Consider the following 13,280-nt stretch of genomic DNA (forward strand, 5'->3'; position numbering starts at 1 on the left):
GGGAATTACACCCTGACATCCTCTGGTCTTCAAATAGAGGAAAGTGACCCTAGAGGGCCCCAGTGCTGGGGCCCGGGTTAGCCCTTCCAGCTCCCTCCAGGAGTAGCTCGGAGGGCAGCCTCTGGCAAGTCACTAAGCCCCTCTTCCTCAGTTTCCCCATGTGAGCAATGGCACCGATCTTTCTCTGCTTTGCTGAGGGCTTGGGCGAGCTAACAGCTTCTGCGAGGTGAGAGGTGAGAGACCCTAGACAGAAGGTGCTTTTCTCTGGGGTTTTCCTGATTTGCATATGTGTCGCCAGAATAAGCTTTGTAAAGGACTTTGCTTCAGGGCTTTGTGCACCTTCTAGAAACTAAGCTGTCATCCCACATCCCTTGGGAGCTCAGGTGCTGCAGTTTCTGTCAGCAGAAAGCTCAGATGAGCAGTGGGGCGGTATGAACAGAGGTATCTAGGCATTGCCTACATCTGGCCAAGACTTAGGTGTCTGGCTGCACTGCCACTGAGCCCTAGGAAGCAGGTGTCATGGCGATGGCAATGATGGGCGTCAGATCACTTCCCCTGACCCTGCTTCTTTCTGGATGCTTGAGTGAGTTACATAACCTTGCTATGCCTCAGTTTCCCAGCTGTAAAAAGGCACATCCTTTCTTCTTCTCATGCAAAATCTTCCAGGCAAATGCAATCTCTTCTTTGATGCTTGGATTTGGCCCAGGGACTGTAGCTGTGACTGTAATACTGCTACCATTGACAGACTCATTGGTTTGCCATAATCCCTGCTCTTATTTCCCGCCCTTGGTGAAACAAAAGTGATGTTAATTTGCATTGGGCCTGCTTCTGTTCCTCATGAGTCATGATGGCAAAAGGCTACATCAGTAACCTGGTTTGGTCATAGTTTTCTCATGGCAATAAGTGGCAATATCATCTGTTCTTGCATGTTGGCTTCAGTGTAGTGCATACAGGCCTGTCATGGTATGATGACCTTTCTCAGCCTGAAGTTGGTTGGCTTAGTGGTGCTACTGGTGAGTGACTTTCAAAAGCAGAGTTCTGGTACATTTTGAGAAGCCCAGTTGTCATTGAAGGCCACCAGATCCAGCAAAATGGAACAGCCACTTTCAGGAGCAAAGGGTTGGCCAACTTTCTGCCAGGAGCCTTGCTGATGACAGCAGTCCTTCTGGAGTATGGCCACTGTTTCTGGGTCAGCAGCTAACAGCACAGAGCCTAGAGCTAGAGAAGCATTTCATTACTAATCACTCAGTTAATGAATGGCCTCTCCGTTCTGTTAGCACATTTATTTGTTACTTGGCGGTGCTGATGTGTATCTATGATAAATAAACCTCAGTTGCAGATTGTTCCTGACAGTTCATTGCAAATGCTTCACATGCAAGTTATTTAGTTACACCAGTCACACAGCATTGTTTCTCAGCCCTAGTTGGCTGCTTCTCAACCCTAGTTGTTTCTCTTCTCTGATCAGATGACTTATGTAACTAAACAACAATAAAACAGATTTCTGAATGGCTGTTTGTGCCATTTAACATTTCTGGTCAGAAAGCTATTCTGCTGGAATAGCTTTCTGTTTCCATGTTAGAGCTGAAAGTAAAGAAAGGTTGTTAATGATGGGCCATTTATTTGAGCTGCACCAAGGCAAGCTGAGCTCTGCAAATTCCTACTGGTTCAGGTAGACCCAACAGTGATTCACAGCAGAGCAGCAAAGGGTACTGGACTTTGCCACACCAAGAAGATGCACCATTCACACTCACAAAGCATACACAACATTGGCATTATTCTGATAATGCAAAATCCCCTACTATAGGGCAAGTGGGCTTTTCTGAAGTGGCCATGCAATTTAGGAGCAGCAGTGCTGTTGACTTTGGTGGGAATTTGTGCTCCTGGATTATCTGCATACTTTGGGGATGTCTGCTCTGAGTTACAGATGTTCCCAGAACATGAGCATTAACAGCATTTACAATATATAATGAATATATAATAATAATAATGAATATTTAATATATAATGAAGCATAATGAATGCATTTGCAAGTCCTAGGGAATGACCACAGGCATTTGTCCCACTGAATTGTTTGCTGCTTAGCTCTAGGAAGGGCACTCAACCATAGAACTTCCTTACACCATCTTTATAGAGGGTGGGATCCAGGCCATGAAGAGGAGAAATGAAGAGGAAGGTGGCCATCAATGAAGATGGAAAGTGGCCAAGTTGCCAGTATCTCTGGTTATCAGTAGGCAGGTGTCCTCTCTATTCAATTCAGAATTGGATTTTGCCTGTGGGGAGCTAGCGCTTAATAAAGATTCCTTCTTTAGTGGCCCTCCTCAGCTGGCCTAGAAAAAGCAGTCTTGTAGTCCAATCTGGCAAGGTTTGGCAGAGTCGAGTGTTGTAACGCAGCATAGATTCTCTAGTGGAGAGTCTAGAGGAATCTGGGGACATGTCCCCCTTCCTGCATGCTCAGGACCTGGGCCAGATCAAGAGCATTCCAGGAAAAGCTTAGTCCCTGCAACCAGCACTTGCCAATATTTGGCTCAGCTTAGACACCAGTATTTCTGGGAGGCTGCCTGACCTTGCTGAACCTTTCTCGTAATCCAAGGGAGAAAGAGGAGTCTAAGGGTGCTCTGATATTGATCCTCTAACAGGATCATCTGTTGATCCTCTAACAGGATCATCTGTTGATCCTCATATCAGTCTCTCTATACTTAGCTGCCCAAGCTGCATCACAAAGCTCAACTTCAGAGTCAAGCTCTTAAGAAGAAGGAGTATTGCAGGGAAGAGCTGGGTCAGCTTCTTACAGAGCCCAACCCTGGCTGCACTCGCAGAGAGAGCTGGATTACAGTGGAGTTGCATGTGAGTGGTGTAATGAGGTAGCAGTGCAAGCTGTGCTGTGCAGAGGAGGTGGGGAATTCACTCCCAGTTGAGTGGCACTGGACTCCAAGGAGAAGAGCCGAGTGGGACAGGGACTTGAACTTCTGGCATTCAGTGTGGGGCCCTCTCTAACGACATGGATTTCTCACTTCCTGATGCAATTCCCTTGGGTAAAGAAAGCTGATTCTTGCACTACAGCTGCTGTCCTCTTAGCACCAAGTCCTCCATACACACCAAGTGGGATACCAGTTTTCTGGTGTTGCTTTGGCTTTGAAGAGGTGGTTGTGTATTGTGGAACTGGGCCCTGCCCTTTATAGTGGTGTCTGAGGGGCTTGCTGCGGATCTGGGATCTCTGCTGTTGGGATGAACCTTCCACTTTGGAATAACCCTTTCAGCAACAACTCATTTCTCTGCCTGTAGCCTTTCCAAGCAGATGGCTGGTGTGACACCATCAACAATCGGGCATACTGCCAGTATGACGGGGGTGACTGCTGCTCCTCCACACTGTCCTCCAGGAAGGTAAGTGAGCACCTTCTGTGGCATAGGCCAAGATTTAGGATTAAGCATTCACAATTTGCCATGCTCTCTGGCTTTGCTGACCATGAAACCAGGCCTACAAGACAATTCTCCCATGAGTAGAGCACAAATCCATGATTTTAAATCAAAGCCAGCTGAAGCTGATAGATGTTGTTCTATTGATTACAGCAGGGTTTGGACCTGGGCCAACGGAACTCAAAGCTCAACCAGGCTCCCACTCAGGCTCATGGGATTCCTTCTCATTTAAAACGCAAGTCCCTACGAAATTACTTCTGTAGGATTTAGTGCTAGTTGTGATGAGTCAGAAGGCACCTTGTTGCATAACTGCACAATCTCAGGGGACTTGATTTTTTTGTTGGCATCCACAAGACCAGTCTGGACTGTCTTTCCTTCCCAAGTCTCCCAGGAGGGAAGGAGGGAGGAATAATGTAGAGGTAGCAACTTTGAGTTAGAGATGCACAGACCCTTCTTTGTCTCCCATCGCAACCTCCCCTCCCACCTAACTTGCCATCCAGCACTCACAGCCCATTCTTCCTAAATGTATCCAAGAGCAAAACAAACCATAGGGCATGAGATAATTTCTCACTGCAAAAATATGTGAATTTGGATCTTCTTGTCTTTGTTGTGGAGCTTGAATCATTTTTCCTTTCATCACACACATACACACACAGAAAGGAAAAATAAAATCCTGGGAAGATCCAGTTCAGATAGGAGGGAAAAGGCTTTACACCCAAGTGATGAGTGAAATCTCCCCAGTGATATCATGACATCTTGGAGCATGGCATGGCTCTCAGGAGGTCTGAGACATCTTGATCTCCAGCCAGAATAAAGGACAGGATTGTAATGGAAGGCGGAGGAATTCATGTCCCAAAGCTCTCAGGAGACCCCCACCTCAGCCCACATCCCCCACAGGTCCTAGCTGTCCAGCCATGTAATCCTCCGTCGCTTTGCTGTTAAGGCAGACATAGGAATATGGGTTTCAAATACAAAACAACCTGCTCCAGCCTCTCACTGGCTCAGGCTGTGAAAAATGTAATGTGCTTCTACAGTAAGAAAAACTCTTGGCTCTTATCCTGGTTTGCATAAAAGCCTCTAGTAGAAATTGTTTCCTCAGCTCCTATGGCCCACTGCTAGGCAATGGTCAACCATGAGCTAGATGCTTTGCTGGTACCTTCCCACTGTGTTCTGCTGCCACCAGTTAAGGCACAGGTAACATAAGGTTGCTTGACCACATACAGTTGAGGTAGAGAAAGCAATGAGCGGTGGTACAGCTGAGCCAGGAAGAGTCAAGAGTAGCCTGAAGGACGGGGCCATGGACTCTGATATGGATGAAGGGTGGCCGTCTAACAAGGATGAAAGTAGACCTGAAATCTAGAGGTACCTCACCACTGCTAGCTCCATTCCAAAAGCCCATAACCACCATGGGAGATTTCTCCCAAGGATTTGATATTTGGGGCACAAGCCCTCAGGTTGACCCTTTATTACAAAATTTGCAACACAAGTTACCAGAAAGGAAAATTCAAAGAACAAAACCCAGCTGTGGGTCACAGTTAGCACCAGGGGCACCCTGGAGCAGAGCTTGTTTCTCATTGAGAGTGGAATCTGGTGGTCTCTACAGCATCAACAACATCCAGACCTTACTGAGAGTGTTGGTCTGTCTGTACAGGGGTGGAGAGGGTTTGCTGAGGTGAGGGGTCCCAGGGGGCCAGGGGGCTCAAGGTAGAGGCTTGGTCCAGGCTGACTTTTCCCTTTCGGTGCCTCCAGGTGATCCCGTTCGCTGCTGACTGTGACCAGGACGAATGCACCTGTCGTGACCCAGCAGCCGAGGAGAACCAGTAGCGGCACCACAAATGGCCTCTCTCGGTGAGGCGAGCACCAGAGGAGAAAAGGGGCAACAACAGGGGCCACTGGGAGGGTGGCAGGACGCACGAGGGGGGTCAGGAGACATAAGAGGAAGAGCTGGACAGTTGGGAAGATGGCAACGCCAAGGACGTGCCCAGCGTCCTGCGGCACCGCATGTGAGAGGAGTGATGGGCACGGCGGGGATGGGGCGAGGCCACCAAGAAGCCGGTGAGCAGAAGACAGATGCATTCACTGCACTGCCGTGGTCCCCTCTCATCACTGCACCCTTCCCCTCGGGCTCCCTCCCAAACCAAACCCGGCAACTGGGGCCTGCCGTGCACGCGAGTGGGCTCACCGAGGAGTCTGGCCGCTGCCTTGGCCGCACGCTGGGCTGGGCTCCAAGCCAACAGCTGAGAAGCTGCCACGGACACTTGGTTCTGTTACTGTATTGATGGGTTGCCAATTCTGAGCGTCTGTCTTTGCTCTGAATTTTGTCACTATTCACCCCCCCTCTACTGTATAGGCTGCTTTTAGCAAGGTCGAGGTAGTTGTGATCTCTCTGCAAATATTTAAACTTAATTTTTTTTATATATATATATATATACATATATATATAATATATATATAAAAATATATATTATATTTTCTTTGCTCTTTATGAAGCTGAGAAAGGATATCCTTTGTCACACACCCATGCTGCTGTGAAGTACAAACCATTGGGAAAAGTGCAGGTAGGGGCGGGATGAGTAGGGAATTTCCCCTCATTTGCTAAGAGGGAGCTGGAAAGAGGACAGAGAGAGAAGCCAAACGACTGGACTACGAGAGGAGACAGCTCCCCGGGCACACAGCATGCAGGCTGGGACCTTGAGAAGCTCTCAGCAGCTACAAATGCCAAATTTTGCTGTTGGGATTTGCAGGTGCTTTGCCTTTCTCTGGTTTGGGTCCTGAGACAGGATTCTGAGGTACAGCTGTACCTGAAAAGAAATACTACTGTACCCTGATTCATTCCAGCAACTGCTGCAGCTTAGGTGAACATCACTTTGCTGAAGGACTTGACAGACTCGGCCCACTATTTGAGATGATAACTCCAGGAAGGGTGACAAGTCCATGAGGATTGCGGCGTGGCAGATAGTAGCAAAGATGCTCCACGTTCCCACTCTGCCTTGCTCCCCCTTTTGCTTCAGCTGGTGACGACCCAACTAGATAGGAGATATAGAGGGCAACGTAGGATAACTGTGTGATGCTCTGAAACGAATGAAGCTAAAGAGCTGCTTTTTTTTTTCCCACATCTCCTTTCCAAACATGAGCTTCAGCAGCGTTGCCAGCAGCTCTGTGAGGAGATGAGACCCAGAGCACAGGGAGAGATGGGGCGCAGAGGACCTGTCAGGAGACTCTGAGCATCATCTTTTTCCCCTGAGCTTCTCCTTATTATCTCTGTTGCTGAGTCCACACTGCTGGGCTTACAATCGCAGAGTATCATGAGCATCTTCCTTCCATAGGTACCAGGTGAAAATCTCCTAATTAATTTCTAGCCACGAAGAAGCCCAGATAGAAACTTTGGGACCCAAAGCTGATTCTCAGGCGTTCAGCTTGGCGGTCTGGATGCAGGCCTGTAGAGGCAGAGGGTAGAGAAGGCACCTGGCTTTTGGCTGTGCTGGGGTCTTGCTGTGTCCCCCTTCAAATTTCTCATAGCTGGGTGCTGGGAACAACTCTGCGGCCAGACATGAGAAATGAGAAGAGGATAAAGAGGCAGGGAAAAGGGCTAGAGAGAAGAGAGAGGAGAAGGGGCAACAGAGTCAGACCGGGAAAACCCAGCTGGGCCCGGGATGCTCTGCAGCCCTCCAGGCTGGGGCCGAGGCTGAGCCTACCCGGCTGTGCCCCACGCAGGCAAGGCCTGCACGCCTGCACTGGGGCTGAGGCCAGGGCCAGGGTTTGGCCGGCACAGGAGCGATGGAGAGAGGGTGACACGGTGTGGAGAGACTGGGGATTTTCAAGGCAGCCATCCCATCCTTTGGCTTTTGCTGGCCTGCCCTGATTTTTGTCAGGCATCTCCAAAAGGTATGTTTGGCTGGAGGATAGGAATAGAAACAGAGGCATCTAGACATCCCACCCGGTGCCCAGAAATGAGATGCTTCATCCTTCTCCGAGCCCTTTTCCGATCCTGAGAGTGCCCATGGCTCCTTGGTGGGTCACCTCCCTGCAGGGAGCAGAGCTCACCCGAAAGCTCATTCCTGCTGGTGCATTTGCTGGGCTGAGCCAATCCAGACATAACTGGGGTGGGAGCGAAGAGGCACACCACCCCGCAGCCGAAACCACTGGTTGTGGCTAAGCCCTGCGAAGGTGCCGGGGCTGTCGGGTGTGCTGCCAGCCCCTCCGAGCCCTGGGAGAACAGGGCGGGGGGGGGGGGGGGTGGCAAGCAGAAATGAGGGAAGTGGTGGCCGTGGTGGATATGTGGAATGAGGGTGACACTCAGAGGGAGACCAGAGAATTTCAAGTACCTGCATCTTGCCATGTCAAACCTTTCCCTGCCTGACTTCAGCATAGGCTGGGTGCTGGAGGATAAGGCAGGCTATTAACGTGGGAGCCTAAGTATTTAGATGCCAAATTTTCACCCCTTTAGTATGAAAAGCCTCGTCTCAGTAGTGACTGGCCCAAAAGTCCCTTATCACTGGTAGGGTGCATGGCCTCATGCACCGCTGGCACCGGTGCAGGGAAGGGGCCGTGTGCGGTCTGGCCCTGCGCCGCGAGCCAGGTGAGGGGCCTGGTGGGCCTGGGGAGGGCTTAGGTGTTGGCTAGGCTGATAAGAGATTTGTGCTTCTCGTGAACAGATAGCTTCTACGTACCGAAATATTGTTCTTCTATAGCGACACTGAGCGGTTTTTGTCCCCTTTAGGGTTTTATTCACAACGGAGGCTGCTGCTATTTTTATTTTTTGTATTTGATAATTATTTTTTATAAAAATCTATGAAAAATAAATAATCTTCTCATCCTCCACCTCTTCTGCCTCATTGCATGGCTGCTGCAGCAGAAGGGTGCCCAGAGTGGGGGGGGAGGGAGGAGGTTCGGTGGCTCCTGGGACCAGCAGTCCCACATGCCCTCCTCTGCCCCAGACTGTGGGCTTTCCCAGCCGTCATCCCAACCCGGTGGAAGAGCTCCCTTTGGCTGTGGTTTTCTTTTGCGGGGGGAGGTGGGGTGGCCAATTCCCACCATGTTCAAGCCCGCCACCCCGGCTGCTTTGGCTGTGCCCCCCCGCAGTGAGTACACGTCGACAGACAGGCTCTGGGCCACCAGCGTTTCCATCCCAGGTTGTCCAGACAGGTTAGTGCCAGTGAGCCGGCGATGCTGAAAGGTGACCATCACAGCCTTTTCCAATTAAATGGTCTTTCACGGCTTATGCCACAAAATGACCTGTTTCTGATCTCTTTTTGAAATTAACCCATCATAAAAGAATGAAAAACGCAGCTCGTTCCTCTCCCCCTTATATCGAAAGGGATTTCCTAGCTGCCACGTGCATGCCAGCCAGAGGCAGTGCCTCCCTTCCCCGCCTCACTTGCACAGCTAGGTAGAGTGTCTCGGTGTGTTTGCTTTTTTTTTTTTCTCTCTCTTTTGAACAACAACCAAATGAACTTTGTACATAACAGACTGGGAAACCTCAAAGAGCATCCCAATGGCCTGAGCTAAAACAGTTTTAGTGGCATATCTGTCCTGGTCTCTATCTCTCCTGCATGCACGGCCAGGCCGGGTTTGAAAGTCCTACCACCTTCTGCTTTGGAGGGGGGAAGAGCCGTCCGGGCTGGCAGTGGCTGTAGGCACGTCTAAACCTGGGCTAACCTGCCCGGGAGTCACTGCCGCAGGGGCCCGCAGGGTTTTTACCACGATGAAACTATACTTCTCATAGGAACTTGGGGAGAAGGGCTTACAGGGTTTCTCCTCACTTCCGACTGCTGTGTTTTCCATCACTGGGGTTTTCCAGTTTCCAGCCTATGTTTTCTTTTCTTTCTTTTTTAAGACAGTTTAGCCCCAGCAAATAAAATGGCCCTGACAAAAAAAAAAAAAAAGTCACTTTGGTTTCCAAAAACAAGCAACCAAGAATGGCAGCTAAAGAAATCCACACGGCATTTCAAATGGACCAGTTTTGGGGCCATTTCAAGCCTCTCCCTTTGTCAGGCTAAGGGTGCTCCGGACGACGGCTCAGGGGCAAACGCCGCAGCCGGCCAGCAGCGCCCGGCCCCTTCTCCAGACCCCGCGGGAGCCAGTTCAACCAGCTCTTACCTGCGCCGGTACGAGGTGGTCTCTCGAGGAGGCCCTTTGCTGTTTCACAGCTCGCTGGCGGTGTTTTAAAAGGCCAAAGCTGTGCTAGAAGCTATTTATCTTTCCTTTGCCACACTCCTCCTTCCCAAATGGTGGAGAAGGTGAGTCACGGCTGAGCAAGCGGAAAGATCGGAAAGGACTGAAAAACAGCAGCGACTGCAGTGGGCCAAGGGAGCCGAGGGGCGGCCGGGGCCCCGCGGCAGAGGCCGCAGCAGCAGGTCCCAGGCAGGCGGGCTGCTCGACGGGCCGGTGCCCGGGCACTCGGAAAGCCCCGCACCTCCCTAAGCGCCCGTCCGCCCCGGGCCCCAGCCCCGGGGCGAATGCTACAGAAAGCAATAAAATTTCCTCCCACGGGGTTGACGCAAGTGAGTCGAGGGCCTTCATCCAAATGAACGGCCGGGGCGCAGGAGCGGGGCGGTGCGCTGGGAAAAGGGAAGGAAAAAGTCCCCCGTGGCCACGGGTATGCTGGGGCCCTCCCATCACCGGCAATCGGAGGCATATGCACGCAGCCCTGATTGAAACAAGCTGAGGTGCCTTGGTTTTATGTTACTGCTGGAAGCGCGCGGGGCCTCTGCGAGCCCCAGCGCCCGGCTCCCTGGATTTCGGTGGTGCGGGGCACCCGCAGGGCTGCCCACGAGCCCGGCTGCAGGCAGAGGTGCTGCCGAGGCACCCCACACGTGGCGCTGCCCTTCGCGGCACGCCATGGGCTGGGATGGAGAAGCCCAAAGCCAAGAAGGGGTTTGTTTCTGCTAGGAATAGTCAACTCATCCTGAGTTTCCCTCCTTTTCATCTTTGATTTCCCCACACTCCCCATTCTGTCTTTAAGTCCCACTTCTTCCAGGCATTTCTTACTTTGATGTTCCTCTGTTTGGTCCGCACTGTCCCCTCCTTCACTTCTCTTTGCATGGACGCTCCCCTGAGAAGCAACAGCAGATCCTGGTGACACCTGATGTCCATCCTCTCTGGGGCACAGCTCCTAAAACAATGCTTTTTTGCCAGGGCCAGATTTGCTCCCGTGGAGGACCGCATATGGTGAGGCTCCGTAGCCTCAGGAGTGGGAGAGGGACTGCCAGGCAACCAAGACCCAAACCATAGGTTTTGCATTTAAAACAAACAAACAGGGCAGCTGGCTATGGCAACAGCCAAGTGCGAAGCTGTTTTCCATGGGACCCCTTCCGAGCCCTTCTCACTTCCACTGAACAACCAGCCTCAAGAGAGGCAGACTCCTCTGTCTCCAAGACAAGGGGTACATGGAGTTGAGCAGGGCGGTGGCTCTTTTAATAAACAAAATCAACCAATTGGATTTGAAAAGTTCTGTCAGCAATTACAATGCTTGTCCGCACAGCCAGTCATAAAAAATGGGGCAGCTACTGGGACTGTGGAGACACACGTGTCTTGTGTGAAGGCCTAAACCGTGGCACGTCATTTATGCACTGTCTAAACTAGAGGAATCCCTACTAGTATCCATTTTTAGACAAAGGATGAATAAGGATTGCTTGCTAATGACAGTCCTTCAAACACACATTCACACACACATTAGAGCAGCACTTTCAACCATGGGGACATCAGTGGGAGCAAGGTATATGCTGAATCAGAGCCCTGGGCTGTGTCTCTACCTCTTCTCTAGGGCCCTTGAGGTGGCTACAGGAAGGATGAGTGGATCTTCCCTTTGGAGATCTGGGCCTGAGAGAAGGGCTGGCTCGCTTGGCAGAGGCAATATGATGGCCAACAGACATGGCAAGCAAAATGAGAAGACAGGCAGGTTTGGACGTGGAGGTGTTTCTCCTCGTGGAAATTGCACTGAAGGGCTCTTCCAGGCTCCTTCCGCTCTTTGTCAGCCTGGTTCAGCAACTCAGGCAAACACTGCAGAAAGCCCTTCCCCGTTGCAGAGGGAAAAAAAGAAAAAAAAATCCATCTCCTTCTCCTTCCTAGTAAATAAATACCTGTGCTGCTCTCTGCCTTTTGACTCAGGGAGGATCCCACCTGAGCAGTCCCTATCTTGTTAATTAGCAGAAGAAAGACTTGCAATTAGCAACTGGATGCTTGAATAGATGCAAGGAAGGCAAGAGAAGCAAGTTTGGAGGTGAACTGTGGCCGCTTGCTGAGCTGTGGGGTGAGGGGAACTCAAGGTAGGAAGAAGGGGCATCTGGGAAAACTCTCATTTTGGGGGAAGCACAGACCATTCCTAAAAAGCTGCCATTTTCCTTCAATCAGTCAGTGATGTATCCTGTACAGTTCACTTTTAGCTCTTGGGGTGACTTTCTCCAAACCTCTATTACTCTATTACACTCAAATCAGCTGACCTCCAAGAAGATTGTGCTCTGGTGAAGGTGTCTGAAATGGGGTGATGAACCAGTCACACAGAAATGTCCTTAAACTACAGACCACATTTGCAACCGCACACCTTGCTGTCCCCATGCTCTTCCTCCCCGCTGACACGTGGACTGTCTCCTCCTCCTCCTCCCCACGTCTCGTTCCACAGCCACTGGTTATTGTGCAACGATCCGGTGCCACAGCACTTAACTGCATGGAAAATAGCAGAAGGAAAGTATTGGGTGTATTTTTAGCTTACTTTCCTGCAATTTAGCAGCGGGAAGAAAAAAAGATCAACTTGTTCCATGAGACTTAATGAAGTCTGGTTTCCTATGGATTCATGTTCTATATCCCCAAAATTCCCCCGTCCCATGTCCTCACAGGCATCCCGTCCCCCTGCACACAGTAATCTCCAGCTCTCTCCCGTGTCTCCCACCCATTTGGCAGGGTCGGCCGGAGCACATGCTAAGGTTGGTTAGCGAGCCAGCCGTTATATATGCGCTGATTGGCCTCCTGGCCAAAGCGCTAGACAAGAAGCTGCATTATAACTGACTTCTCATCCGTGGAGGCACTCCTCTGCATCTCTCACCTCTGCTCAGGCACCGATTTTCACATAACTTGTGGTAAGTCAATACTGTTGACAGCGCTACTCCTCTGTCAAAAGTCTGCCAAATTGACCAGAAAGGTCTTTGCAGGCGGCTGACCACCAGACAGCATAATCGTATCCACCTTACTGTCTAAAAAAGAAAAAGACTAAAAGGAGGGGAGGAGGAATGTCTCTTTGGAATCTGCTCCCCAGCTCCTGAAGTCCACCGAGGCCTTTCTATCATCACGAAGAAGCTCAACGGCTGTTTCCAGCCTGGCCCATGGGAGCACCAGTAGACTGCCAGGCTGGATGGAGCTCTGTAGTCTTTGAGAGGCTGAGGTCTGATCCCTCGGCCAAAAAACGAGCTCACCGTGAGGCATGAGCAAGCACTGCCAGGGAGCAGGAGCTAGCAAGAGCCCAAAGGCAGATGTCTGGTGGCCATGGACTTGTGGAAAGCTCTGCAAGGCAAAGACTGGAAACACCTTCCAGAGAGTATGTTAATACAGCTGAGAGCAACCTAAAGCCGCTACCAGCACAGTAATCCGCAACAGGCACAGCTCACCTGGGAGAGGTGCTGGCGGGCAGGCCTCCCCCAAAACCCGACAGGCCACAGGCGCTCGACTCCCCAGGGCTTGACATCTTCCTTCACAGAGCAGGTACACAAGCCAAGGTGATGGCCTCTGGCCAGGCTCTGTGCATCGAGTGGGTCAGGACTTGGCTGAACCAGTGGGCAGACAGGCTAATGCTAAACTTGTGTGAAGAGGCACTGGAGTTCAAAGGCAAAGGACTTGCAGCCTCCACTTTTCATCCGCTACCAAAGATGACATCA

At 50.9% G+C, this 13,280-nt stretch overlaps 1 protein-coding gene across 1 annotated transcript in view; it reads left to right on the forward strand.

Moving 5' to 3' along the window:
- The window catches only part of PAPPA2 (pappalysin 2), a 116,376-nt gene extending 111,138 nt beyond the window's left edge, over nucleotides 1-5,238 (forward strand). Inside the window, exons 22-23 of the mRNA XM_067300418.1 lie at nucleotides 3,283-3,381; nucleotides 5,164-5,238. Coding sequence (XP_067156519.1) covers nucleotides 3,283-3,381; nucleotides 5,164-5,238 — 174 coding nt within the window. The remainder of the gene's footprint in view (nucleotides 1-3,282; nucleotides 3,382-5,163) is intronic.
- Nucleotides 5,239-13,280: the final 8,042 nt, after the last annotated feature.

Source organism: Apteryx mantelli, chromosome 8, assembly GCF_036417845.1.
Source record: "Apteryx mantelli isolate bAptMan1 chromosome 8, bAptMan1.hap1, whole genome shotgun sequence".
NCBI lineage: Eukaryota > Metazoa > Chordata > Aves > Apterygiformes > Apterygidae > Apteryx > Apteryx mantelli.